The sequence below is a fragment of the Hordeum vulgare genome, chromosome 7H (assembly GCF_904849725.1).
Source record: "Hordeum vulgare subsp. vulgare chromosome 7H, MorexV3_pseudomolecules_assembly, whole genome shotgun sequence".
Taxonomy (NCBI): domain Eukaryota; kingdom Viridiplantae; phylum Streptophyta; class Magnoliopsida; order Poales; family Poaceae; genus Hordeum; species Hordeum vulgare.
Window position 1 is genome coordinate 614,523,881 of NC_058524.1, and position 26,165 is coordinate 614,550,045.

The window sequence follows — 26,165 nt, forward strand, 5'->3', positions numbered from 1 at the left end:
TGCTGAATGAGATGTCTACGCTTTCAGATTAATATGGCTGGTGATGTAATAGGGAGGTAATCCATCTTTTACAAATGTTACCCCGTACCTTTTCCCCTTGGCATAGAATGATTTTTTTTTACTCTCAAATAGTACCTCTCTATTCATTGGAGATCAATGTTGCCTCACAGTAACTTGCATCATTGTATTTAGGTGGATGTGCTAATTCATGCATTCCTGTATCTATACTTGGTACAGGAGGTCACCATTAATTCAGGCAACAAACAAACACTCCTCTGAATTACTATCAGCAACTCAGAAACAAAGCATACAGCGGCGCTTACCAACAGACACCGATGATCGGGTTGATAGCGTGCTTGCAGGTGCTGATACTACTCCAAGTCTTTATTCAAGCTTGTTTACACAGATGGATAGATACTTCACTAATGCTACTACTACTGAAACAACAGGATTATTTATTATTCAACTTATATCCAACATGGGCGTACATAGCCACTAGAGATTTTATCAAACCACACCGCTAATGTCGATGTCCATACGAGGAGGAAAGAATCGACATTGGTTGGGCTCAATCAACGCTTCCTCCTGGTGGTTCGCCACTGCCTCAGGACCACCTGAACGGCTTCCTTGAGAGACGCCTTCCGTTCTTCTCTGAAGTTCCACAGCTCTCCTACGGGATACCTGGTGCTATTGGCGTTGTACTCACGCAGCGCCTTGGTCACCAACGAATAGATTTCTTGGCCATGCTCATCTTTTAATTCTTGAAGCTTAGTGTCATCAGCATCGATTTTCTCCTAAAATGCAGCATTCACACATCATTATTACAGTAAAACAAGATAACCCAGGTAATGAGACTTGCAGGAAAATGATTCCCAGGATACCATTAGTAAATAACACATTATGATAGCATAGGAGCCAACATTTAAGATGGACCATACCCTACCGTGGCTACGGAATTACTGTGAACTAGCACAGTATAGTGGAACAAGAGGTTTAACGATATCCAAAATGATCAAACTGCACTAACTTAAAGCAATTACACAACTAAAACACAACCATTAAAAAGCAATGACAAAATATTGCAAGAGAAGAAATCCAAAAATGTATAAGCAAATGTCAGGAAAGTTTTGTACCACTAGTAACTCAACACTAGCAAACTACTCAGGCATGTGCAAGCAGTGGAGTTTTACGAATGAAGATTCATACCACTTCCTTTCCGTCAACCATGACAGTCCTAAAAGGGTGCCATTCTGGATTCCTAATTTCAGCTTCCCACTTTGAACAAAGAATGGCAGCAGTAACTTCTGCTTCCTCTTTCGACAACTTCTGTCCGAGAGCATTTGAAAATGCTTTCAGATCAAGCTCGCCCATTCTCTTAATTCCTATATGTGCTCCGCCGCCTGGAAGATTAAGCAAGCCCTGTGGAACATGCAGTAGATGAGAAGATTAAACAAGATCTGAAGAATTAAGTAGGTAGATAGATCACGTCGCTGAAGCAACATAGAGCACTATACGCATCGCAGTTTGAATGAATTAAAATGAATATACATTTTCCAGCTCCTTCCGAGCTTCTTGCATCTCAGTATTGCTTTTGCTTTCTTTAATAACCAGAGTTTGGTTAAGTGACTCCATAGCATCCAGTTCATCCATCTTATCTTGCAGCTCCTCACTAAGTTGATTGATTTTATCCTTCGCCTCTGAATCTTCATGACCTGGCATATGCTTCATCACTTCCAATTTGCCCTTCAGCTGCTGTATTTCCAGTTCAAGCGTCTGTTTTGCCTCCAACTGCTGTTCTAACTCCAGGATCTTGTTTAATGCAGCAACTTTCTCTCTCTGCAGTTTCCATAGAGTAAGACTAAGATGCAAGACATATTGTTCAAAAAATCAAACCATCATATCACACAAAAAGAACAAGGACAGTATACCTTCTGATCTCTCACAAGCTTCACCACATCCTCATTAGCTCTCTGTTGTTCCACTGTTGCCAACTTAAGATGGTTTGATTTAATAGCATTCTGAGTTCAAGCAAATAAAAAAAAGTAAGTTGAACGCATATTTCTAAGCAACAGGACCTAATCTTGTGCACTTTAGTGCCTTAGTACAGTATGTAAAATGATGCCAGACCGATAATCTTATGAACTAGTATTATGAGTGATCTTCGTTAACTCAGATATGTATTGGTCTGATGCACCCACGAAGCGCTCAACACTACATATCGGGGTTACTGGGGCCACTTGGATCTACTTCAAAAGGTTTAAAGATGATGCAAAATAGATGAGATGCCGAGCCAAGAAAATCACAGACCTTCTGCTTCTCCTGCTCAAGATTACTTCTGTCATGAGAACTTTTTGCAGAAAGGTCATCAAGCTCTTTGGATCTTTCATTAAGTTCACTCATCTTGGACTCCAGTTCCGAACGCAGATTTTGGTTCTCATCAATAATTCTTTCAGAATGTCTGCGAGCTAGCTGCTGCATCTTCCGAATTTCTAGTAGTAACAAGTTTTATTGAGTATTAATGATAACTGAAAACACAAAGATGCTGATGACAGAAGACCATGCATCTTGACACATGTACAATATAGAAGAAATGACTATAAAATATTAACACAAACCTTCATTATACGCTTGGAGACGTTGTTCCCTTTGCCCCATCATCTTCTCAAGTGACGCAGTTGTCTCATTGTATCTAAGTTCAAGCTCCTCTAAATACTTATTCTTGACCTCAATTTGGTTAGCCAAATTAGCTACAAGTTTATTATTTTTGCGTGTTCCTTCATTCTCAAGGTCATCGATAGTTTTCAAGTCAGCATTTTTCCTTAAGTGGTCCCCGATTAGCCCCGAAAGATTGTAGTCTTCAGCCCTTGCAACCCATCCAAAAAGCTTTGACCCCTGATTCTGGTTTTGCTTCCAGTCCCTTCTGCCACAGCCGCCTGCCTCAAAGTACTGTTCAAATGCAAGTGCATTTCTGAAACCATTCCAGTCTTTTGCAAACTCAACAATAGCATTCCCTGTATGGCCTCGGAAATTCCATAGAGGAATAACCTTCAGCGGGCAAAATTGCGACAGCTCCCCCTTCAAACGAGTACCACTTTCTCCAACCTGACGCCCGTCCTTCCATTCAGTAGGTACATTAACTAGAACACCCATCCAGGGCCACACAAACTTCTCATGTCTGTTTGGAAGAGGCTGCGGCTCCACAACAATCTGCTGCGGCTGCTGTTGCTGTGGCTCAGAAGGTTTAGCAACGTCATTCTTCAAATGCTTGGCGAGGGCGCGGTGCGACGCTTTATCTTTTGCCGGCCGATTAGGCGCTGCGCCTACCCCCGAGGAATGCTGAAGAAGGCTCTGCATGTTGTAACCTTTGTTCTTCTTGCCAGTGCAGAATGGGCAACCGTAGCTATCGCCATTCCTGAACTTTAAGTCTCCTGAAATCAGACGGGCGTTAATCTTGCCTTCGTACTCGTCGATCTCGGAGTCGCTGATATCCGAATCGTCGTCTGAGCTGTATTCCATCTCCGAGAAGGATTTTTTTTTTTTTTGACAACCTGCCGGAAACAGTGACTGAGAACAGAATAGTAGTAAGAGTATGCAAAAGGAATTTGGAGGGCGAAACCAGATCAGGAACTTCTGGATTTTAGGCATCACATGTTCAGACCATTAAGAGAAGAAGCAACAACAAGTGTTGAATGAATACAGCAAGAAATCGCCGTCTCTGAAATGTGAGTTGGAGGCCTACTCGGGAGATCTGCCTAACGCATCCACCAGCGCATGCTCACCTTTGGGTCGCCGAGGCAGAGAAGGAACCCGGGGTCGGGGAGGAGGAGAAGAAGCCCGGCTGGTGGGGGGCGGCGGCGGCGGCGGCGGCTAGGGTCCTGCGGGAGTGAGGGGGGAGGGGAATGGTGGTGGAGCTCGGGAGGGGACTGGGATTACCTGCTCCTGCTCGAACCGGAGAGGTGATGCCGGAATGCATATGCAGCCATGGATCTGAGCCGCCGGATAGAGAATGGAGGGATCAGATGCTGCCGGGAGATTGGCTGCGGGTACGTTTTCCGTTACACCATTGCACGTTAGTATCGGGCAAGAAGTAAATCACGCATTAGTATTAGGTAGAATGTAATTACTACATGATTAATGTTTTAAATACATTACAATATATATGCGCATACACGCGCCTCTATTAACCCATGTATGCGTGCATATCTTATCGTTAGACATGTGTCAATGCATCGTTTCTTAACACGTTATTGTAAAAGCATTATTTAATAACTTAAGAGACTACTAGTCCAATGAATTGTTTCTTAGAGATTGTCTCTAAATTTAATGATTTGGTGTTCATGCATAGATGTGATTGGGCTATTAACCATTTTTACCTATGGTGACGTGCAAATGCATTAGTGGAAAACGAGCCATTAGTCGGGGTTCTATAGGGCCTTTAGTTCTGATTCCCCAACCGAAACTAAATAACCGGGACAAAAGGGCGAAACTTTTAGTCCCGGTTGTGTTACGAACCGGCCCTAACGATGCTCCACGTGGCTGCTGTGGGACGCGAGGGCACGAGGACCTTTAGTCCCGATTGCTAACAACAACCAGGACTAAAAGGAGGGCACGCGTCACGAGCTGCCAGACGTTGTTTTTTTAAAGGAGGGGTTTAGGGGTTTTATATTGTGTTTCACCCTTTTCTTTTTGTGTTTACCCTTCAATTCTTTTACATTTAGGGTTTCATTTTTATTTTATGTTGTTCATTCAAATCGACGTTAAGCCCTGGGTTTAGTTTTTTTGTCCCCGGATGGGGGTTTATCCGTGAACGTCTCCGTGGACCGGCGCGTTACACATATTGACACTACTAGAGGAAACTCTAGCAGCAACGTCGGTTTTTTGACTATCAGTAACGCGGGTGTCCGGGCTACTGCTAAGGCGCTACATCTTTAATCAAATATTATGTCATATAGCTTATCGTCATCTTAATCATATCAAGTTAAAATCTCATAAAACAGAAAACATCATAATAATCATGGTCCTAATCGATCATGTCAATTTAATATAAACCAGAAAAACTTCTCTCTCATAGGACTTAGTCTTCTCTCTTAAGTAAAATGTCATAAAACAAAATAACACCTATGTCTTCGTGATGAGCAGAAAGATCCAACGGTCTCCAATTTGTGGCTTGTGATCCTTCTTTATTTCTCTACATGCTTTAATTTAAAGTCGTCCTTGTGATTTGCGCTCAATCGAGTATGGAAAATTGAACTAAACCCTCAAAGGGCTTTTAATTGTCATATGACCTTTGCCATGCATCAACGGAGGCACAACATCATTTGGTGGTTTCTGTTGAAGAACATAATAGTATCCTAGTTAGCAATGTAATCAACACCATTTACGCAATAGTAGTGTACTTAATTAACAACTCTTACCAAGATATTTGCGCTAATGTCAGCAACCCTCAACCTATGCACTGATGCCATGTATGAAGTATAATTTATGTCAGGTCCCATATTATACGGGAAGTTGTCCCTACCAAACAGGACACCAATAACAAGGGTGATAAAAACATTCTTCTCCTCCCAAGTTAGATGTGATCCATAAGTGTAGTGTGTCGTGTCAACTATGTTCCGTGTTTCACTCGAAGAAAGAAAATAAGTTGTAAATTATAGATTAACAAATTTACTATGAATGAACATCAACTATTTTTAAATATAGAGTGCAAACTACTTGATAAATATGGTTGACAAACTCACATGAAGGTAAAACTGAAAGCATATCGACATCCATTCAAATGTCGATATTACCTTCAATGTGATCTTCAAGACGAAGATCGAAGGTTATTTCCATATCCTCCTGAAATCCATATGCATGGGCTAGAGCTTGTCAATTTGAACACCCTAATTATGTGTTAATAATTGCATTCATTACTTTGATCAGAAATGTATGACCATGTTTAGTCTTCGGGTTAGCTCTCCTCGTCTTCATACTCTCGCGGTCTTCGAAACCGAGCCTCTCCAAGACATACCTTCTTGCATTGCATGGGAGGAACTAGTTGAATTATATAAAACAGAAATTACACATTGAAGCAAAGAAACAGGGGTCATGCTTAATTACGAAAAAACACTTGTCATCATTGTGTATCGTACAAACATCTAAGGTCTCGTCAAGCTTGATGGTGAAGAACATGTCATCTCGCAGGTGAGGCGTGTCGTACATACCTCGATAATCGCCGCAGAGTTCACACTCCCAATAATCATCGTCAGACATTTTCTGTGTTCAAAAAATATTATGGCGCCATTTGTCTTTCTGTTGGCTAGATGTAAAGTATTACTTGCCATATCATCAATTCTTTGTGTAATTAGATCACATCCATGTGATTCTATCAACTATATAATTTTGAACTTGATGGATCCTTAATTCCTGAACTTTGAGGTTGATGGATCCGTTGTTCCTATGTTGAAAATTACATCCATGCAAGCTTACTTGGTATATTAATCTCTTGAGGCAACAACAAAGCGGATGCATCTTGGTATATGAAGTGTGATGCTGTTACCAAGATATGGGCTGAATAATAATATATTTATAAATCTGTTGACTGAAACTTCAATTAGTCCTGCTTGCAATGCGACTATGCTAATCCCCATAAAGATGGTACTATTATAATTAAACGTCTTTTGTTGCCTTGTCACTGAAATGCTGAAATTAGATGCTGATTTTGAAAAATGCAGAAGAGAAAGCAAAAACATGTTTACACAAGAGGAGGCTAATAATTGAGTTTGCGACCGGCAACCTGATTATTAAGGTCGTTCGAGAATCTTTAATTTGGAAAATTGCTAACATTATTGCTGCAAATGGCCTATCTCTTGTTCTTGATTTTCTAGAAGCTAAATCACTCCAAAGAGGGGCCTGGATTTTCTTATCTTATAGAGGCCGGAGCGACGCGGTCAGGAACCGCGGGGAGGGGCACGGGGGCTCGTTGGAGCAAGGTCACCGAAGGGGGAGGTGAGGTGAGAGAGGTGGCCTCACCCTTCGTTGGAGGGAAGGCGGGCGGCAGGGGTGTCGGCGAGGGCGTCGATGTGGGCGTCGGCGAGGGTGTCAACGAAGGCGTGGGCGTCGGCGAGGGGCAGGGCGCGGCGAGGGTGTTGGCGAGGGACAGGGCGCGGCGAGGGTGTCGGCGAGGGCGTCGGCGAGAGGCACGGCATGGTGAAGGTGTCGGCGAGGGGCAGGGCACGTCGCGGCAGCCTGGCGGCCAGCATCGGGGCAGGAGAAGTAGGGATTTCATTTCCGCGCGACCGTTTATGCACGCCGACCTTTAGTCCCGGTTGGAGCCATCAACCGGGACTAAAGGCTTTAGTCCCGGTTGGTGGCTCCAACCGGGACTAAAGCCCCCCTTTTAGTCCTGGTTGGAGCCATCAACGGGACTAAAGGGGTGGTGCAGGCACGGCCGAGGCGGAATGAAATTTTAGTCCCACTTCACCAGGCGAACGCCACTCGCAGCGGTTTATAAGCCCCGCTACGGCTTCTGTCGTGAGCTCCTCTCTAAACAGACAATAAATGCCTAATCTTCAGCCCTCCCTAGTTGGGCCTACTTGTCGTGCGAGCCTGCATCCTGGGCCATGTGTATATGGGTTTCTAGTCGTATGCAGACCGTGATGGCCTAGAAGGCTCGCATTTAAAAAAATGTATGTTATTTTTTTGCTATTAAAGTTTTTTTTAAACTTTATGAAAATTCTTTTTGGTATTAAAGTTTTTAACAAAAAACACTTTAATATTTGTAATTGCATAAATTTTAAGCTAATATTATTTAGATCTTAACTAGAGGGTTTATAAAAGCTTTTTAGTTGATTCTTTTTCCTATTGAATAATATTGTAATTTTTTGAGCTAAATGACCCTAAAGTTGAAAAGCACTACAAATGAACTATGAAAAGGTTGAAACTTGGCATGGTATCATAATTTCACCCACATAGCATGTGCTAAAAAGTTGAGAGGGTTACGGTAAAAAATGAATGCACTTTGTGTACAAAGTGGACAATCTCTTTCGAAGTGTAAGGATTTCGGACACATCATCAATTTTCAACCCTTTTTGGACTTCATTTTATATTTTTCATGCATTTGATGATTTTTTTGAGCTAAATGCCCCTGAAATTGAAAAGCACTACAAATAAACTCTCAAAAGGTTGAAACTTGACATGGTATAATAATTTCACCCACATAACATTTTCTAAAAAGTTAAGAGAGTTACGGCAAAAACTAAAATCACTTGGTGTACAAATTGGACAGTCTCTTTTAAAGTATCTTGGTTTTGGACGAAAACTCGTCTATTACAAAGGGATTTCATTTTTTGTCATGTAATTGCAGTGGTATTATAGATCAAAGCTTGGATAATCTTATTGCTTATTGCGTCATAACCATGGATAATCTTCACCATTTAACAGGATGCTTGGGTCAGCCCTCACTTTGAAGGGAGGAATTTCATGAAACTTTTCATAATCTTGTGACATGTGTGGCTCGTTCTCCACTCTCACGATGTTTCTTTTTCCTGAAAAAACTATGTGGTGCTTTGGCTCATCGTATGATGCATTCGCTTCCTTATCTTTTCTTTTTCTCGGTTTGGTAGACATGTTCTTCACATAGAAAACCTCCGCCACATCATTGGCTAGGACGAATGGTTCGTTTGTGTACCCAAGATTGTTGAGATCCACTATTGTCATTCCATACTGTTGGGGATATAACCCCGCCGTATAACCCGCCCTATTGGGTCGGGTCACTATCATGGCGGCTTAGCGTTCGTACTCAAGATGGGCCCTAGCATACAAGACCGAAGGTACCAGACGGTTTACCCAAGTAAGCCGTTTGGTGGCCCAGTACACGAAGACGGTGGCTCAAGGCCCATGACATAGAAGGTCGCTAGGATTTTTCTTGCATAAGAGGCAAGGCGAGTTAGAGACATACCGGGTCACGAATCATAGCGTGACCGAGACTCTTTTAAACCCTGGGTCTCGACCTGTATATAAAGGCGAGCCCCTGGGGTCAATTAGGTTAAGTTACAATCCATCGATAGATAGGTCAAGTGAATTCTCTCCCTTGTAATCGACATCATCATCAATACACACAAAGTAGGACATAGGCTTTTACCTCCATCGGAGGGGCTGAACCTGGGTAAACTCGTCTCTCGTTCCCGGTCGACCCCTTTGAGTCGCCACATAGCGGTGATGGCCTCACACCTAAGTTCTCTCACGAGGACATCTGTCGTAACAAAATCACGACAGTTGGCGCCCACCATGGGCCCCTCGCACGATGGAGTCGAGTTCTCAAAGGGAGCCCTTACAGGGTTAGGGAGCTATGCGGTTGGTCTAATGACCAAGAGCCGCCGTGGAAAGCGCTAAATCGACAACTCGAGCTTGGGTCCCTAGGCCGATTCAATTGAGTCTGGATACCGGGTCCCCTTCGACAAGATGCACGTCTTCATCGGTAAAATCGACGTGTCTATTCTCGAGCCGGACATCTGCACCAACATCGTCGAGCCGGCTCGACTCGCCCAACCCGCCCAACGTCAAGCTGGGCGGCACCATGTCTTCGTCAACTTTACGCAAGGGATCAGCCTCCCGGACGAGCCGGCGGTCGGCGGAGATACCCCTGTTAACTCCGATGGTGAGTCATACATGGGGGACAAAGAGTCGATATGCCCCCTCTACGATGGGAGACTTGGGGGCTTCCCCAAGGCGGAAATCTCCGAGGAATTACGAGAGCCGCCCCGTCAGGTCACCATCTACATGACGAGGGCCACGCCGGCCCAGGATCTTCCAGGAATATCCGCCACCAACTGATGACGAGTTGATGAATATATTTCTCACTCCTCGTTGGTTACCCCAAGTGGAACGTGGAGATGTAGTCAGCAATAAGTTTTCCCTTACACGGAGACTGTAAGGTTATCGAACCAGGAGGACTCCGAGGATCAACAAATAGGTGTCCTCAACAAATAGGTGTCCCCTGCCCTGGCACAAGGAGAAGACGTGGACCTACACACACACAAATAACTTTGCTCCCAACGAGTACAGAGAGGTTGTCAATTGATACGTCCCAAACGTATCTATAATTTCTGTTTGTTCCATGATCTTTTGGATGACATTGTTATATGTTTTTCTACACTTTTATATCTTTTTACACATATTTAGACTAACCTACTAACTCAGTGCACCGAGTGCGAGTTTCTTTCTGCTGTTGTCTTTTTTGCAAGGGCTTTTACCCAATTTTCCGGAGCCCCAAAAATCCCAAGAAAAATATATAAAAATCAGCGTAACGGAAGCTTCCGGATCGCCAAAGATGGGCCAGAGGGGGACCACGGCCTACCGAGGCGACCTCCGGGCGCGGCCTGGCCCCTGGTCGCGCCCACAGGCCGCCTCGGTGGGTCCCACCTCCTCTAACGCCCTCCTTTGGCCTATATTTACTCCTCCATGAGGAAATCCTTCCATCACATCCAGAATCGCGAATTTCTCCATCGTTTTGCCGCCGCATCGTTTCCGAGATCGGGAGCGTCAAGAGACCTATTCCCGGCACCCTGTCGGAGGGAGGATTGACCTCCGCGAGCTTCTCCACCGTCATGGACGCTTTTCGGACGTGCCGTGAGTAGTCCTCCTTGGACCATGAGTCCATGACCAGTAGCTATGTGATGTTTTCTCTCCAATCTTGTACTTCAATGATTAGCCCTTGTGAGCTGCCATACATGATCAAGGCATCTATGTAATCTTCATGATATTGCTATGCTCGGTTTGTTGGGATCCGATGGATTATGAGATTATGTTCAGATTGTTATGAGTTATATATATGATTATCTTTTTATATTATGTTCTTTAGTGATTCATGCATGTTCTCCGTTGTTTTGTATTGCTTTGGCCGAGTAGTAGATTCTAACTCCAAGAGAGAGCGTTATGCATGATTGTGGGTTCATACTCCCTAATGTCTAACTTGAGTGACAGAAACATGAGACTAGGGGATGTGCTGTTGCCACCAGGGAGAAAACAATAATGGTGCTTGTGACCACGGTTGCAAGGATTGTTTACCTTACACATAGTTCGTTAATGCATTTGTCTGTTGCTTTGAGTTTACACTTTGGGTGGGGCTCGCAACTTAATACCAGCGAGATGTTCTGGATAGATATCTCAAGTTCGATGATTAGTAAGGAGATGCGGATGAATAAACGGTCTACTTGTCTTGGCGTAGTGCCCATCACTATTGAGCCTCTAACTTTCAAGTAGCATAATTAGCATTGCGGTGCGTTTATAATTCTATCAATTGCCCAACTGTAATTTGTTTACCCAAGCATATTTGTTTATCGTCTTTTGGGAGAGAGACATCACTAGTGAACATCATGTGACTCCGGTCCATATCACCACCATTGCTTACACCTCCATCATTTACTGTTTTCATTTACTTTTTCGTTGCAATCACTATCACTTTTCCCGCTTGTATTTTGATCCTTTGCAAACTACAAGGTCAGAGAGATTGATAACCTCTCTGTACTCATTGGGAGCAAAGTTATTTGTGTGTGTGCAGGTCCACGTCTTTTGCTTGCGTCAGGGAAGGGGACACCTACTTGTTGATCCTCGAAGTCCTCTTTTTACACACACAACGAATAACATATGCAGGAGGACTCCTAGGATCAACAAGTAGGTGTCCCCTGCTATGACAACCCGATGCCGATGTTCCAGAATATTCCCCTTTATTTCCGTTTCCGTTGTGTGATTAGTTTTATTGGTTGCATCATCATGTAGTTTGCATCATGGCATCCTGCATGGCATCATGTCAACTTTTTTTTTTCTGTGTTGCTTGTTGCTCCTTGTTGTTGGAGTGTGAGTGCTTTGTGAGTGCGACGTCGTTTGTTGGCGTGATGAGAGTGGGTGCAACAGAGCCGCTTTAAACCCTCTTACACCGCGGACCTAAACCCTTCTCTCCTCTCTTTCTATTTTGTGGTTGTGTAAAAGATTTCAGTTTTAACCCCTAATTAAAAAAGTTTGTCTTCTTTTAAAAAATCCTTTTATTAAATGTGGGGCCAACCCCTTGGGTTTTTATTTTATTTCTCCTCTTGTTTTATTTTAAAACAGTCTCATTTTCTTTCTCCTTTAAAGAGCTTTTATTTTATTCTTTAAATAAAAAAGGTTTTATTTTATTCTTCAAAAGGTTTCATTTTATTTCTTTTAAAAAGATGCCCAAGCTATTCTTAAAGTTGGGGTAAAAAAAAATTCAAAGGAGCCAAAAGCGTTTTTTTAATTTTGTTAAAAGCTTTTCTTTTATTTGGGTTTTCTGTTTTTAAAAAAATTAAAAAAATAGAGAGAGGGAAGGAGGAGCCGGCCAGGCTCAGGCCCAAGACTCCCCTGCCCTAGCGATCCCCTCTCCCTCGTCCCTCTCCTCTGCCCCGATCCCATCTGCCTTCCCCTCAGCCGAACCCCTCGTCCTCCCGTGATCCTTTCTCCCCTGCCGTCGTTCTCCTCGGGGCCTCCGCCTCCCCGCGTGCCCTGCGCGCCGCCGCCGGCCTGCATCGCCCGCCGAGCTGCCTCGTGCTGGCCCCCGTTCCCGCGCGCCCCGCTGTGTCGCCCGCCAGGCCTCGCTGTTGTTCCCCTCGAGTTGCCCGCCTCCCTGCAAGACAGCCACCGCGCGCCGCCTCGCCCCGGCGCCGGCTTGCCCCAGGCCGAGCTCTCCCCACGCCATGGCCGTCCTCCGCCGCCGTGCCGATTCCGGTCGCCCAAGCCGCCTGTGTCCTCTCCTCTATGCGCCGCCGCAGCCCGCCTGCAGTTCCTCGCCGACCTTGCCGCCTCCAGGCCGTGCGCGCCTCCCGAGACCCTTAGCCGACGCCGCCCCGTCGTGCTCGCCCCCGCCGGACGCCAGCTCGCGCGCCAGCAGCCTCGAAGGTCCCGACCTCCTCCTCCTGCTAGCTGTTGGCCTGCTTGCTGCCCATGCCGTTGCTGCTAGCTGCCGCCCTGTTGCTGCGCTGCCGTGCTGCTCCTGTTGCTGTGCCGAAGCTGCTGCTGTTGTGTAGCCGATGGTGCTGCTTATGCTGTCTGTAGTTGCTGTTAGGCTGCTGTAGCTTGCTTGCTAGCGTGCTTGCGTGCAGTTGCTAGCTTGCCGTTGCCGCCTGTAGTTGTTTGCTTCTGCTATTGCTAGTTGCTGCCGCTAGTTGCTAGATAGCTGTTGCTTGTCCCGATTTGCTGCGCTGCCTTGCCTTGCTTGTCGTGTTGGCATGTTGTTGTAGATGCTGTAGCTGATGTTAGTTGCTTGATGTATCTTGTGCTATTTAGCTGCTAGCGCTGCTTGCTGATGGCCTGCATGTTGTTGCCGTTGCTATGTTGCTTGCTTGTTGCCGTCGCCGACGATCGTTGCTGTTGTGTCGCCTGCTGTTGCCGCGTGCACCATCCCCTACGCCGTGGAATCGACAAACTCGCTGCTACTGTGACAACAGACCTTCCCTGACAACGGCGCCAGGAATCCTTCTGTCACGAGCTACGCCTATAGGGACTTCCTTGGCAAATATGCAAAGGATTTCCCCGCGGCCTTGGAGCCTTGCGTTGGTGTTCCCTTGAAGAGGAAAGGGTGATGTAGCACAGCGACGATAAGTATTTCCCTCATTTTAGAACCAAGGTATCGATCCAGTGGGAGGCTCGCGCGCCAAGTCACAAGTACATGCACAAACACAAAGAGCTTGCACCCAACGCTATGAAGGGGTTGTCAATCCCTTATAGATTGTTTGCAACGTGAGAACTGAAAGCAAAAAGTAAACAAAGCAAAGTAAAAGTGAAAGTGGAGACGATAGTTGTGAATAGACCTGGGGGTCGTAGTGTTCACTAGTGGCTTCTCTCATGGAAGCAAGTAGACGGTGGGTGAACGAATTACTGTCGAGCAATTGATAGAACCGCACAAAGTCGTGACGTTATCTAAGGCAATGATTATATCTATAGGCATCACGTCCAAAACAAGTAGACCGATACTTTCTCCATCTACTACTATTACTCCACACGTCGACCGCTATTCAGCATGCATCTACTGTATTAAGTTCAAGAGAACAGAGTAACGCCTTAAGCAAGATGACATGATGTAGATGGACAATCTCATATCTACGATAAAAGCTCATCTTGTTACCCTTGATGGCAACAACACGATGTGTGCCTTGCTACCCCTTCTGTCACTGGGAAAGGTCACCACACGGTATGAACCCAAAACCAATCACTTCTCCCATTGCAAGACTCATAGATCTAGTTGGCCAAACAAAACCCAAGACTCGGAGAGACTTACAAGGATATCAAATCATGCATATAAGAAATCAGCAAAGACTCAAATATAATTCATAGATAATCTGATCACAAATCCACAATTCATCGGATCTCGACAAACACACCGCCAAAGAAGATTACATCGGATAGATCTCCATGAAGATCATGGAGAACTTTGTATTGAAGATCCAAGAGAGAGAAGAAGCCATCTAGCTACTAACTACGGACCCGTAGGTCTGAAACGGAAGCTTGCGGCGGCGGAAAAGTATTTTCGTGGATGCCTTGATTTTTTCTGGGATTTTAGGGAATTTATAGGCGAAAGAGCTAGGGCAGGGGAGCTCCAGGGGGGCCACAAGCCTGGTAGCCGCCCCCCCCTGGTGGCGGCTACAGGGCTTGTGGGCTCCCTGTGGCGCTCCTGCCTTGGCCCTCAAGTCCCCCGATCTTCTTCTGTTCTGGAAAAAATTATTTCGGGGATTTTATTCCGTTTGGACTCCATTCCAAAATCAGATCTGAAAAGAGTCAAAAACACACAAAAAATAGGAACTGACACTTGGCACTGAATTAATAAGTTAGTCCCAAAAAAGATATAAAAGGTATATAAAACATCCAAAGTTGACAAGATAACAACATGAAACCATCAAAAATTATAGATACGTTTGAGACGTATCACTCGCCGAGTCCACGACGTCCTCGACGACCCCCTCGGAAACGTGTTCGACTACCGAAGCCGAAGACCCGTCTTCCGACGCCAAGCGAACGACTACCGTCGACGAGACCGGAGTACCACGACTTCCACGACGACCACGACGATCTTTGTTCTCCTTCACCAAACCGAACCGCCCGAACGCACGCTTCGAAGGTATACCGTTGGGACGTGTCGTGTACCGAATGCAAATGTTGTATGAGATGTATCGTATGTTTGCGCCGTATGTTGCACGTTGTCTCTCTTTCGTCGCGCCCTCGACACATGGGAACCCAATAGCGGGATCACCTCATCATTATTTAACGTTCCTGCACACGCTTCCTATACGTTGGCACGATATCTTGACGAGTTATCGGGATAGGAACGTTGTCGTGGCATCGTTTCTGACTTGTCACCATGGTTCCCTTTCGCTCGCCGTGGTGACACCTGTTTCTTTCCCTTCTTGCCGTGATGTAATGAGCTTGCATGCATGAAGCATTCATGGCATAATTATCTTGTGTTGCATGTTTTTTGTGACGTAGCTTCGATCTTTGTTCCGCATGTTAACCGACTAGGATGACAGGTAGAATCACCCGCTTCACCCCTTGCCATGTTAACAACAATTTAATCTTGCCGTGTAAATTAACAGGTTGCATATCGAGTTTCACTTAATGTGTAGTGTTTGCGTGAGGTGAATTGCCATGCCATTCCTTGCATGTTGATCTATTCATGCATCATATTAGGTTGTGCATCATGTTGTGCATCGTGTGGTGAATATATGTGTTGATGTTTGTTTCCGGTTTGTTCTGTCTCGATAGAGTTCCGCAAGCATGTCGGAATGTGAGGACCCGTTCGACTACGTTGGTTCGCCGACTCCACGGAGTTGTTCTTCTTCCAAGCGGCATCTCAGGCAAGATGAACATTTCCTCAGATACCATTACTATCATTGCCATGCTAGTTTTACCGTTTCTACCGTTTATGTCTCGTTGCCTACCACATGTTATATATCAGCCTCTCAACAATGCCATGAAAACCTTCAACATGTTCAACCTAGCAAATCACTGATTGGCTATGTTACTGCTTGCTTAACCATGTTGTTAGCGTTGCTAATTGCAGGAGTAGTTGCTTCCATGTGATAACCACTACTACAGGGACCCCCCTTCATCAACACATCAATGCGTTGTCGTATGTCAATATATGTGTTGCTAAGGTCTACACCAACGGATTAATATGCGTTGCCGTTGGTGGCGTTGGAAGGATCTACAGCAACATATATGCATGTGTTGGTAAACAATGTGTAGAAGCGTTGTTGTGTAGCAACATATAACCTAGTGCGCAACAACGCTTCATATGCGTTGGTGAAAACCCTAGATCATTGCAACAACTAGATGATTCTCTAAATGCGAGAAAAAATAATTATTTTTTATGTATTGTGATCCATAATTATTAGATAAATGCCGATAGTGCATAGAAGACACAATGTAATAAATAGAATAATCTCATATATTAAATCAAGCATTTAGCATTACAAAGTACATGGTCCAAATAATACAAGAGATGAAACTATATAGAAGTAGCCATATTCTTGACCTTGCAATCAACTATAAAGTTTGAAACATCGAGCCTAAGAACGACATTCTAATTATCTTGTAGTAGCTCCATTCTTAACCTTGCAATCAACATCTGAGCCATGCGTCATCAATTTATCTTGGTCATCTACAACAATATGAGATGAGTTAGATACAGTAGAGAAATCAGGTTAATAGATAAGTAAGATTTAAAGGAGCACAATAAAAATGTGATTTACCAATACGATTTATATATAGATTTGGTTAATAATCTGATTAAAAAAACCTCTTGAAAATGAATTTATTAAACAACATTACAGATTATGCAGCCTATATGTGAGTACAATTTGTTTTGCATCTTACATCAGCTCAAAACTATATGAACTATCATTATATATTTTTAGTTTCCAGTCTATTAAAAAGGACCATAGTCGAGAAAGGGAAACTGTAGCTATTTGCAATGTTAGTAGGATCACCCGACAAAGAAATAACAATAATACACACATGTGAAAAGGTCATCACCATGCTATGAAGTACAAGAAGAGAGACTTGGAGTCTTCACCATTACTTTGTAAACCGAGGATATTCTATTTCACTTAATTGTCGTGCACATGTTGTGAATATCTATGACTGCTTCAGATAAGAAACTACATATATAAACACAGGTTTACCCTTACTTTGTAAGCTAAGGACATTTACTACTTATGCTTGGGATGGTTCATTAGTCATGCTTGCTATGGTGTACCTAGTGCTAACAACTTGAAAATCTTAGAGTAATCAACATCACACAAGACTTCATAGTTATCTAAGAACTACAAAGGCACACATTATAATATCCCAACCCATGTAAAAAATCTCAGCGCCTGCAGAAATCAACAATACAAAAAAGCATCATCACATTTGGGGCAGTTGGAGTTATCAACTCATCCGTAAAAAGAAGACGTGCATAATGAACTGAGAAATATAAAAGGGAAATAGCGTTATGAACTATCTTATCCACATCTGCTCGTCATACTTTCTAATCCACTTCTGCTCATCATCACGCCTACCCTTAGCCGCTGACTCGACCTGGAAGAAATGCATGATCTAATTAAGATAGACAAGAGCATGTTCTAATCATTATACAAGAGAGAACATCAAAAAATAATTCCTTCGCGGCAGGGAAATATTAACCTACCAGATTGAGCCTATCATAGGAACTCTGATTACCGTCTGATCTTGCAGCGCCACGCCGAGTAGAGATAAGGACTCAAACCACAAGCAGGGATTCAGTGGAAATCAGTTGGTTCCACGGGATGGCAGTAACAAAATTAACATCTAATGCTTAACAATAATTAGCTATTGAGGAAAAGGGATACAACATTCTTCCTGAATTAACACATACATACAAGTGATGAATCATGAAAAATAAACGTAATTCCTATTTTAGTATATGTGTGAAAGGATTAATTATGATTTATTTTGCTAGTACGAAGCTGTACTGGTTGTAGAATACGGCTAGTTTTGCTATTGGTGTGAGCTGAACTCGAGCGACCGCTGAAATAATCAACACTTTGGATAGGAGCGTATGGCGCAGTACAACTTTTATTGTTGAATCTTTATTTCTAATAATAGCAAGCAAGAAGCTTGGTCGGCATTGGAATATGACAGTTGTAAAATAAATTTATATGTACCCAACCACTAACTATTGCCGATGTTAATTAGTAAGACTCTTTGTTGGCAGAAAAACACATATGTTACTTCATGTTCCGGACATAAGTAAAAAGTTGTTGGGCCATAGAGATATGTACATGTATCACGTGGAAGGTGGAACATCAATTGTCATGCTTTGGTCATTGTATATATTACATACCATATGTATATGCATTAGCCTTTCAAGTGCAAGCCCGCCCAAAAAAAGGTTGCTGAAACTTGTATTTCTACATTGGTTTTGTCTTAAACTTAACTGGTTATATTGTGGCTTATAGAGTACCATTATGTATAATGTCAAACAACTTTCGTTTTCTGAGTTCAACCGGGGACATTATGACACACACTCTTTACGAAAATGGACCCCAAACAGATCAAGACTTAATGTAAGTGCAGAACCATCATGTAGTAACAACTAAGAATTGGTTACCCCTGCTCTACTTAGGAGATCGAGGGGTGGAGGGTCAATGTCCTTTTCGTTGATCACCACGAAATTATTGTCACTCCCTAAGAAAAACCTGAATGATATAGAAACATTTGAGCACAATATTTGCCAAGAGAGAGAGAGCATGGCTGCACAGTAAGTAGAATACCTTATTTCTCAATTTAGTGATCTTCTTGACACATTCATCGACTTGTTATCTCTCTGCAAAAACCATCTTTTCTCTTTGTTCAATGTTTGAGCAGAAGATCCTACATTTATTTCACTCAGAAACTTATATGTAAATGCTTCACTTAAATTATGCAAATAAACCAGGAAAACTTAGTAGGTTTGAAATTAGCATGTGTTGTTGCGTTGACAGGAAATCTCAGTGAGGATGTGATCCATCGGTGTTGTAGCTTGTAATTAAGATGTTGTCGGCAAGGGAAAACAAGGATGGGCAGAGTCAGCAGGGAATATTACCTATTAGTGATACAAGTACAGAATTGAAGATGCACGGGAGATGAAATAAGACCTACTCCAGTCCCCGGCCTCCTCTTGCCGAGGTAGCACGCTGACGCCCTATTGTTGTTGCTGCGTTTTGCTGTTGTCCCAATTTGCTACGTGCGTGCGTTTTAGCTGCTGCTCCAATAGATGCTGATGCATGCCAACTTGCTTGCTTGCCCGATTTGCTATTGGCTGTGATGCTCTTGCTAGCCGGCTACTGCTTGTTGTAGCTTGCTGCCGAGCCGCTAGCTCTTGCCTGCTACCGAGCTTGTGCTGTTGCCAGTTGTTGTTGGTGATGCTTGCCTGCGCGCCATGATGGTAGTTGTTGTAGGTGCTAGCTGCTAGGCTGCTGCTTGTTGTGCTAGCCGCTGCCTGCTCGCATCGCTGAGTGTGCCGATTGTGTTGCTTGTGCCGCTGGGTGCTTGTAGATTGCTGGCTGCTGCTTAGGTTGCTAGTGCCTGCTGCGCTGCGGTAGCTGCTGCCTTGCTAGTCTGCTATTGCTGCCTGTGCTTGCTTGCCTTAGATGTTCCTGCCGTCGGGTGCTTGCCGTTTAGCTAGATGCATGCCGTAGCTTGCTGTTGCTGCTAGCGTAGTCTGAGTCAGATGCTAGTGTTGTTGCTGGCGATGCTTAGTTGTTGTTGCTTGCTTGCGTGTTGCTGTTGCCCGTGCTGATGTAGATTGCTGTTGCTTGCTTATGTTGTCGTCGCCGCTTAGACCATCCCCGCACCGTGGAGCCGACAAGTTTGCCGTGTATGACGACGTCCTCGACAACCCCCGGGAACGTGTTCGACTACCGACGTCGAAGACCCGTGAACTGACGCCGAGCGAACGACTACCGTCGACGAGACCGTGTAACACGACTTCCACGATGACCACGACGACCGTTGTTCTCCTTCACCGAACCGAACCGCTCCGATGTGCACGCTCCGAAGGCATAACGTTGAGATGTGCCGTGAACCGAATGCATGATGTAGCTTGTGACGAGTGTAAGCCAATTCTATATATATATATATATATATATATATATATATATATATATATATATATATATATCTTCTTTTCAGTACATGTACTTGTAACGATATCCATTCTTGCGACACGACGAGATGCGCTTCTATCCCTGACGAGGCCCTCATGCCAAATTGAGGATAGGGTCGCATCTTGGGCGTTGCAAGTTGGTATCAGAGGACTACCGACTTAGGAGCCCCCTTGATTGATCGAACTTGGCCGAGTCGAGTCTAGTGAAAAACTATTTGATTCTAGTTATATATCAGAGAGTAGGATTCTTTTTTCTCCTCTTCTATGCTCTGGTGAGGAATCTTGACGTAATATTTTAATTCTACTCCTCTTCTCACTCAAAAAAAAATTAGGATCACGCGGATATTTTTGAGATCTATATGATGCCGATGTGACGGAGTTCTGTCTTGGTGCCTCCTGTCTGACTTGATTTTCTTCCGGGGAGTTGAGCTCCAGGGGATTCTCGAGCACATTGTTATCATTCAAATTTCTTAATATCTCAGAACGAAGGATGTTCGTAATTGCTTCAATACTAGTAGTGGCGAGATAACCCCGATGTCCCCAGTACTGGTGCAGATTGTTCGGGAGTACTGCCATACTTTGTATCGTTGTGATCACGAGGGTCTGTTGTAGATGAAGGTCCGAGATTCTGGTTGTGTGTTGACGGATGTGATACAGGTGACGGCTTAGTATAGGAGTTGTGTGATATTACTCCTTTTATCCGTGTACCAGATTGCATGACCGGAAATTTCCGGAATTCTTAGGTGGGAATTCAAGTAGTTGCTTATAGGACAATCTTCCAACAAATTCATGATGTTAGGTTGGGGTTCGACATCTAGTGGATTCGTTTGTTGACGGTCGACTTACAGCGGTTCTCGTTGTCTCTTAAAGAGTCCTTGTAGCTTGCTACGACTCGGGGACGCTTCGTATGTCGGGTGCACTGCCTTGCACTTGATGGCTACTGTAAAATCGAGCCCGTGCGATCCTGTCCATGAAAATATCGGACGAAATCTCTCTCATGAGTTTGTTCTGGCTTGGTTCATAAGCCTCACCCTTTGTTTTGCTGAATATGGTAATTCAAGTTGCTTCGATGTCAAGTGGTGATTTCAGATCTTTCCAAGAGGTGTTATCATATTTCTATGGGAGTATTAATTCTTTTGCTCAATCAGTGTCCTTTTCAATTCCTTTTCAACCGGAGTCATCGTATCAATTCCATTCAACCGGTGTGCTTCTCTTCAATTGAATTCAATCTTCTCCAGTTTTTTGCAGATCATTCTCTCAATTCTTTCTGGAGTTCATATCATCTGTCTCAAGTTGTCTTTGTTTTTCCCCGCCCTCCCACCCCTTGTCTTCGGTGATTGATTTTCATCCAAGAGTTTTCATTTCATTGTCGCTTCCGCTATCTTTTCTTTCGTGTCCTATCCGGTGTTTCGTTGTGAAGATTTTCACGAGCTTTGTGTTCATCTTTATTCAGTCTTGCTAGCTTTTCTGGTGAATTCAGTTCAGCTATCTGTGTTCCTCATATCATTTTCATTCTTTGTAATTCTTTCCTATGTTGGAAATTCTTGTCAGCCTATCTTTTTTATTCATTCCTCTCTTTCTATCCGGAGTGTTGAAGATATCCCAGAGTTTTTTATTTTCAAATCTTTCGTTATTTCGAGGTTTTTAACCTCATCTAGTTCTCTTCATACCGGTGCAATATCTCTCTTCTAAGCAATCTTTTCTAACGGTGGTTTCTTTGAGTGGGCCCATAACCCACAGGTTTTCCCAGGATCTTTCCTGGCTCTTTTAATCTTTTCCCGGAGTTCTCTAATTATTTCAACTATGACGTAAGTATGAATTTCATCAGTCATATCCCTTCTCCAAGGCCTATTTGAATTAAATCTCATATTTGGCTCAACCTTTCATTCTTCTCTATTCCGGAGTGTCTCAGTAATTCTTGGTGTTGACCTCGTCATCATTCTCAGCTTGCAATTCGAAGGAATGTTTCTCTCAATCTTTGTCCATTCTCTTGGAGATTCATCATTTAAGCTTGGTGTCGTCATCTTATTTGTTTTCAATCATGAGTGATTCATTTCTTGCTATCCGGTGCATTTCTGAGTTGTTTTTATTTCTCGTTCTCCGAAGGCCATCATTTTAGAAGATTCTTCGTTCTCAGCTTTCAGCTTTCATTCTCAATTCTTCTCAATTGTTATCTCTTCGTTCGTCTCTCGATTATTCCGGCGCCTCGTTCAAGTTTTCTCTTAGGTGGCTCATGAGCTCTTCATTCTCATGTTTCTCCATTAATTCGTGGTGTTCCCATTCAATTGTGAATTCTTACCGATGTTTCTTGCAACATTTCTTCTAGTTTGTGCTTTATCTATCTCTCTTTAATCGTTTCAAGAAGATTAAGTTGTATGCTAAATCCGTTGCTTGTCATCAATTAAACTTGATGAAGGATAAGCATAACATAATTCTTATTCCTGTTTCATTATGATTTCAATTCTTCTTCGGGAGTGGCTCATGATATCAATTCCTTTTTCTCAAGTGTTCTTATCTTTTCTTTTTGGAATGCCAAGTTTTCTCAAGTTTCTCTTCGTGAAGCTTCATCGAAGACTTTGCAAGGTCATAATCTTATTCTTTTCTACCTTCATATCTTTGCATCATTCTTTTTTATACGGAGGTCCTTCTTGGTGGTTCGTCAAGATTTCATTCATTCTGAAGTGTTCTTCAAGATTCCTGTTGGAGTACCTCAAGTATTCTTTCTCTTGCATTTCCAATGCGTTTGTTATCCTTTATCCTTTGAGGTGGTATTATAGCATTCTTGTTAGTGTAGGATTCTCGAAGAGTTTTCCTTTCTAGAATGAGATAACTAAATCCACCAATTCTTTGATCATGAGATATTTTCAACCCATGATTTCTTCATTGAGTTATCTTGGTTTGGATTTCACCTAAAGCTTTTCCTATGGATTGTGGTGTCATGGTGCTTGTCATTAATCCAAGTTCTCAATGTATACTCTTGGTGTAAGAAGTTTCATATCTTTGCTTTCAACTATCCTTGTTTCTTTTAGTGGTTGGGTGTCACCTCATATATGTTGAGATGATTTTCATAAGTCCACTACTGTCTTGTTATTTTTGTTGTTAGTTTTCCAACTACTACGTCAATTCTCTGTCCAGAGGCTCTTCAATTCTATTGTAATGATAGTTGGCATTCTTTCTTCATTCTCTTCTTCCGCTTGAGCTAGTTCATATTCTCTTGTTCCGGAGGCATTGTGATGTTGCACTTTTGGGTCTATCATGTTGTTCTATCAAGATCATGGTGTTCCCTTGCTCTATTTAGTTGTTTGTTATGAATATTGTGTAATTCTCTCTTCTTATCGAATTTTTTGTCCCATTTTCCTATCGAAGTGCTGCCGAAATTTTCTGTGAATTCTTGCTTCTTCTCATATCATTCCTCATCGCTTTGCTACCTTCAAGGATCGTTGGTTTCACTTCTTTGTCAAGAAGCGACTAAGTTTTTACCTCTTGTTCTTTCTCATCCTCTCCCCCCTTTCATTCTTGGGTCTCGGGGGAGTTCCTCTTGTAGTGTAGGAGAGTTGTGACAGCCCGAGACCGACGCCCCAGAAGATTCCCCTTTATTTCCGTTTCCGTCGTGTGGTTATTTTATTTTGTGGCATCATCAAGTAGTTTGCATCATCGCATCATGCATGTCATCATGTCAACTGTGTTCTTTGTCTGTGTTGCTTGTTGCTCCTTGTTGTTGGAGTGTTAGTGCATTGTGAGTGTGGCATTGTATTGTAGGTGTGACGAGAGTGGGTGCAACAGAGTCGCTTCGACCCTGTTGCACCGCGGATCTAAAACCTTCTCTCCCCTCTTATTTCGTTTTTGTGGTTTTGCTAAAGATTTCAGACTTAACCCCCCTTTTAAAAATTTGTCTTCTTTTAAAATGTCCGTTTATTAAATGTGGGGGCAACCCTTGGGTTTTATTTTATTTCTCCTTTTGTTTTATTTTAAAGCCGTCTCATTTTCTTTTCTCTTTTAAAGAGCTTTTATTTTATTCTTTAAATAAAATAGGTTTCTTTTATTCTTTAAGAAAACGTTTTATCTTTTTTTATTCATTTAAAAATGCCCAACTATTTCTTATAGTTGGGGTTTAATTTTCATAGGAGCAAAAAAAAGTCATTTTTCTATTTTGTTTAATCATTTTCTTTAAATGTGTTATCTGTTTTTAGAAAAAAAGGGAAAAACAAACAGAGGGAGAGGGAGCCCAGCCGGCAAGGCCCAGCTGGTCGGGCCAAGTCCCCCTGCCCTAGCGAGGGAGCCCGCAGCCCCCTCGTCCCCGTGCTCTCTCCTCTGCCCGATTCCTCCCCCTCTCGTCTCCTGCCCGCCGCCAGCGTCTCCTTCCCCCAAGAGCCTCCATGGCCTCCTCCCCTCGAGCCCCTCGCCCCTCCCGTGCGCCTCCTTCCTCCTGATCCCCTCGTTCCTCGTCCTCTCCCCGCCGGTTTGCACCGCCATGGCCTTGTCCGCGGCCTCCCGTCGCCCCTCGCCCCGGCCTCGCCTCTTCCCTGCCTCCAGTTCCCTCGTCGTCTCCCCGTGCGCCTCGAGCTCGCCGCAGCCGCCCGTTCCCCTTGCCGAGCCGCCTGCTCCAGTCCCCGGCATCCTCCTGCCGAGGTAGCATGTCGACGCCCTGTTGTTGTTGCTGCGTTTTGCTGCTGTCCCAATTTGCAGCATGCCTGCGTTTTAGCTGTTGCTGCAATAGATGCCGATGCATGCCAGCTTGCTTGCTTGCCCGATTTGCTGTTGGCTGTGATGCTGTTGCTAGCCGGCTACTGCTTGCTGTAGCTTGCTGCCGAGCCGCTAGCTCTTGCCTGCTGCCGAGCTTGTGCTGCTGCCAGTTGCTGTTGGTGATGCTTGCCTGCGCGTCGTGATGGTAGTTGCTGTAGGTGCTAGCTGCTAGGCTGCTGCTTGTTGTGCTAGCCGCTGCCTGCTCGCGTCGCTAAGTGTGCCGATGCTGTTGCTTGTGCCGCTGGGTGCTTGTAGATTGCTGGCTGCTGCTTAGGTTGCTAGTGCCTGCTACGCTGCGGTAGCTGTTGCCTTGCTAGTCTGCTGTTGCTGCCTGTGCTTGCTTGCCTTAGATGTTCCTGCCGCCGGGTGCTTGCCATTTAGCTAGATGCATGTCGTAGCTTGCTGTTGCTGCTAGCGTAGTCTGAGTCAGATGCTAGTGCTGTTGCTGGCGATGCTTAGTTGTTGTTGCTTGCTTGCGTGTTGCTGTTGCGCGTGCTGCTGTAGATTGTTGTTGCTTGCTTATGTTGTCGTCGCCGCTTAGACCATCCCCGCGTCGTGGAGCCGACAAGATCGCCGCGTATGACGATGTCCTCGACGACCCCCGGGAACGTGTTCGACTACCGACGCCGAAGACCCGTGAACCGACGCCGAGCGAACGACTACCGTCGACGAGACCGTGTACCACGACTTCCACAACGACCACGACGACCGTTATTCTCCTTCACCGAACCGAACCGCTCCGATGTGCACGCTCCGAAGGTATAACATTGAGACGTGTCGTGAACCGAATGCATGATGTATGAGTTGAATGTATGTTTGCGCCGTATGTTGCCCGTTGCACGTGTACCTCTTTCGTTGAGCATCGACACATGGGAACCCGGTACCGGGATCACCCCATCTTTATGTAGCGTCCCCGCACACGCTCCCTATACGTTGGCATGATATCTCGACGAGTTATCAGGATAGGAACGTTGCCGTGGCATCGTTTCCGTCTTGACGCCATGGTTCCCTCTCGCTCGCCGTGGCGACATGTGTTTCTTTCTCTTCTTGCCGTGGTGTTGATGTCTTGCATGCATGACGCACTCATGGCATATAATCTTGTGTTGCATGCTTCTTGTGACGTAGATCCGTTCTATGCTCCGCGTGTTAACCGTCTAGGATGCCATGTAGGACCATCGCTTCACCCTTGCCATGTTAACAACAATTAAGTATTGCCGTGTAAATAATCGGGAGTGGACTAAATGATTAATCGTGGAGTTTCCTCGATATG

The 26,165-nt window shown here is 44.2% G+C and overlaps 1 protein-coding gene across 2 annotated transcripts; it reads right to left on the bottom strand.

Moving 5' to 3' along the window:
• Window positions 1-251: 251 nt before the first annotated feature.
• LOC123413430 (protein INVOLVED IN DE NOVO 2-like) lies at window positions 252-3,925 on the bottom strand. Of its 2 annotated transcripts, none has more exons than XM_045106363.1 (7): window positions 3,780-3,925; window positions 2,616-3,548; window positions 2,308-2,489; window positions 1,929-2,018; window positions 1,549-1,836; window positions 1,207-1,419; window positions 252-794 (listed from the first exon to the last, which is right to left on the bottom strand). In XM_045106363.1, the coding sequence occupies exons 2-7, from the start codon at window positions 3,514-3,516 to the stop codon at window positions 573-575; spliced, it is 1,896 nt and encodes a 631-aa protein (XP_044962298.1). In that variant the 5' UTR covers window positions 3,517-3,548; window positions 3,780-3,925; the 3' UTR covers window positions 252-572. The 2 variants fall into 2 exon arrangements, with proteins under 2 accessions (XP_044962298.1, XP_044962299.1); XM_045106364.1 differs by having other exon boundaries at window positions 2,616-3,564; window positions 3,780-3,914.
• Window positions 3,926-26,165: the final 22,240 nt, after the last annotated feature.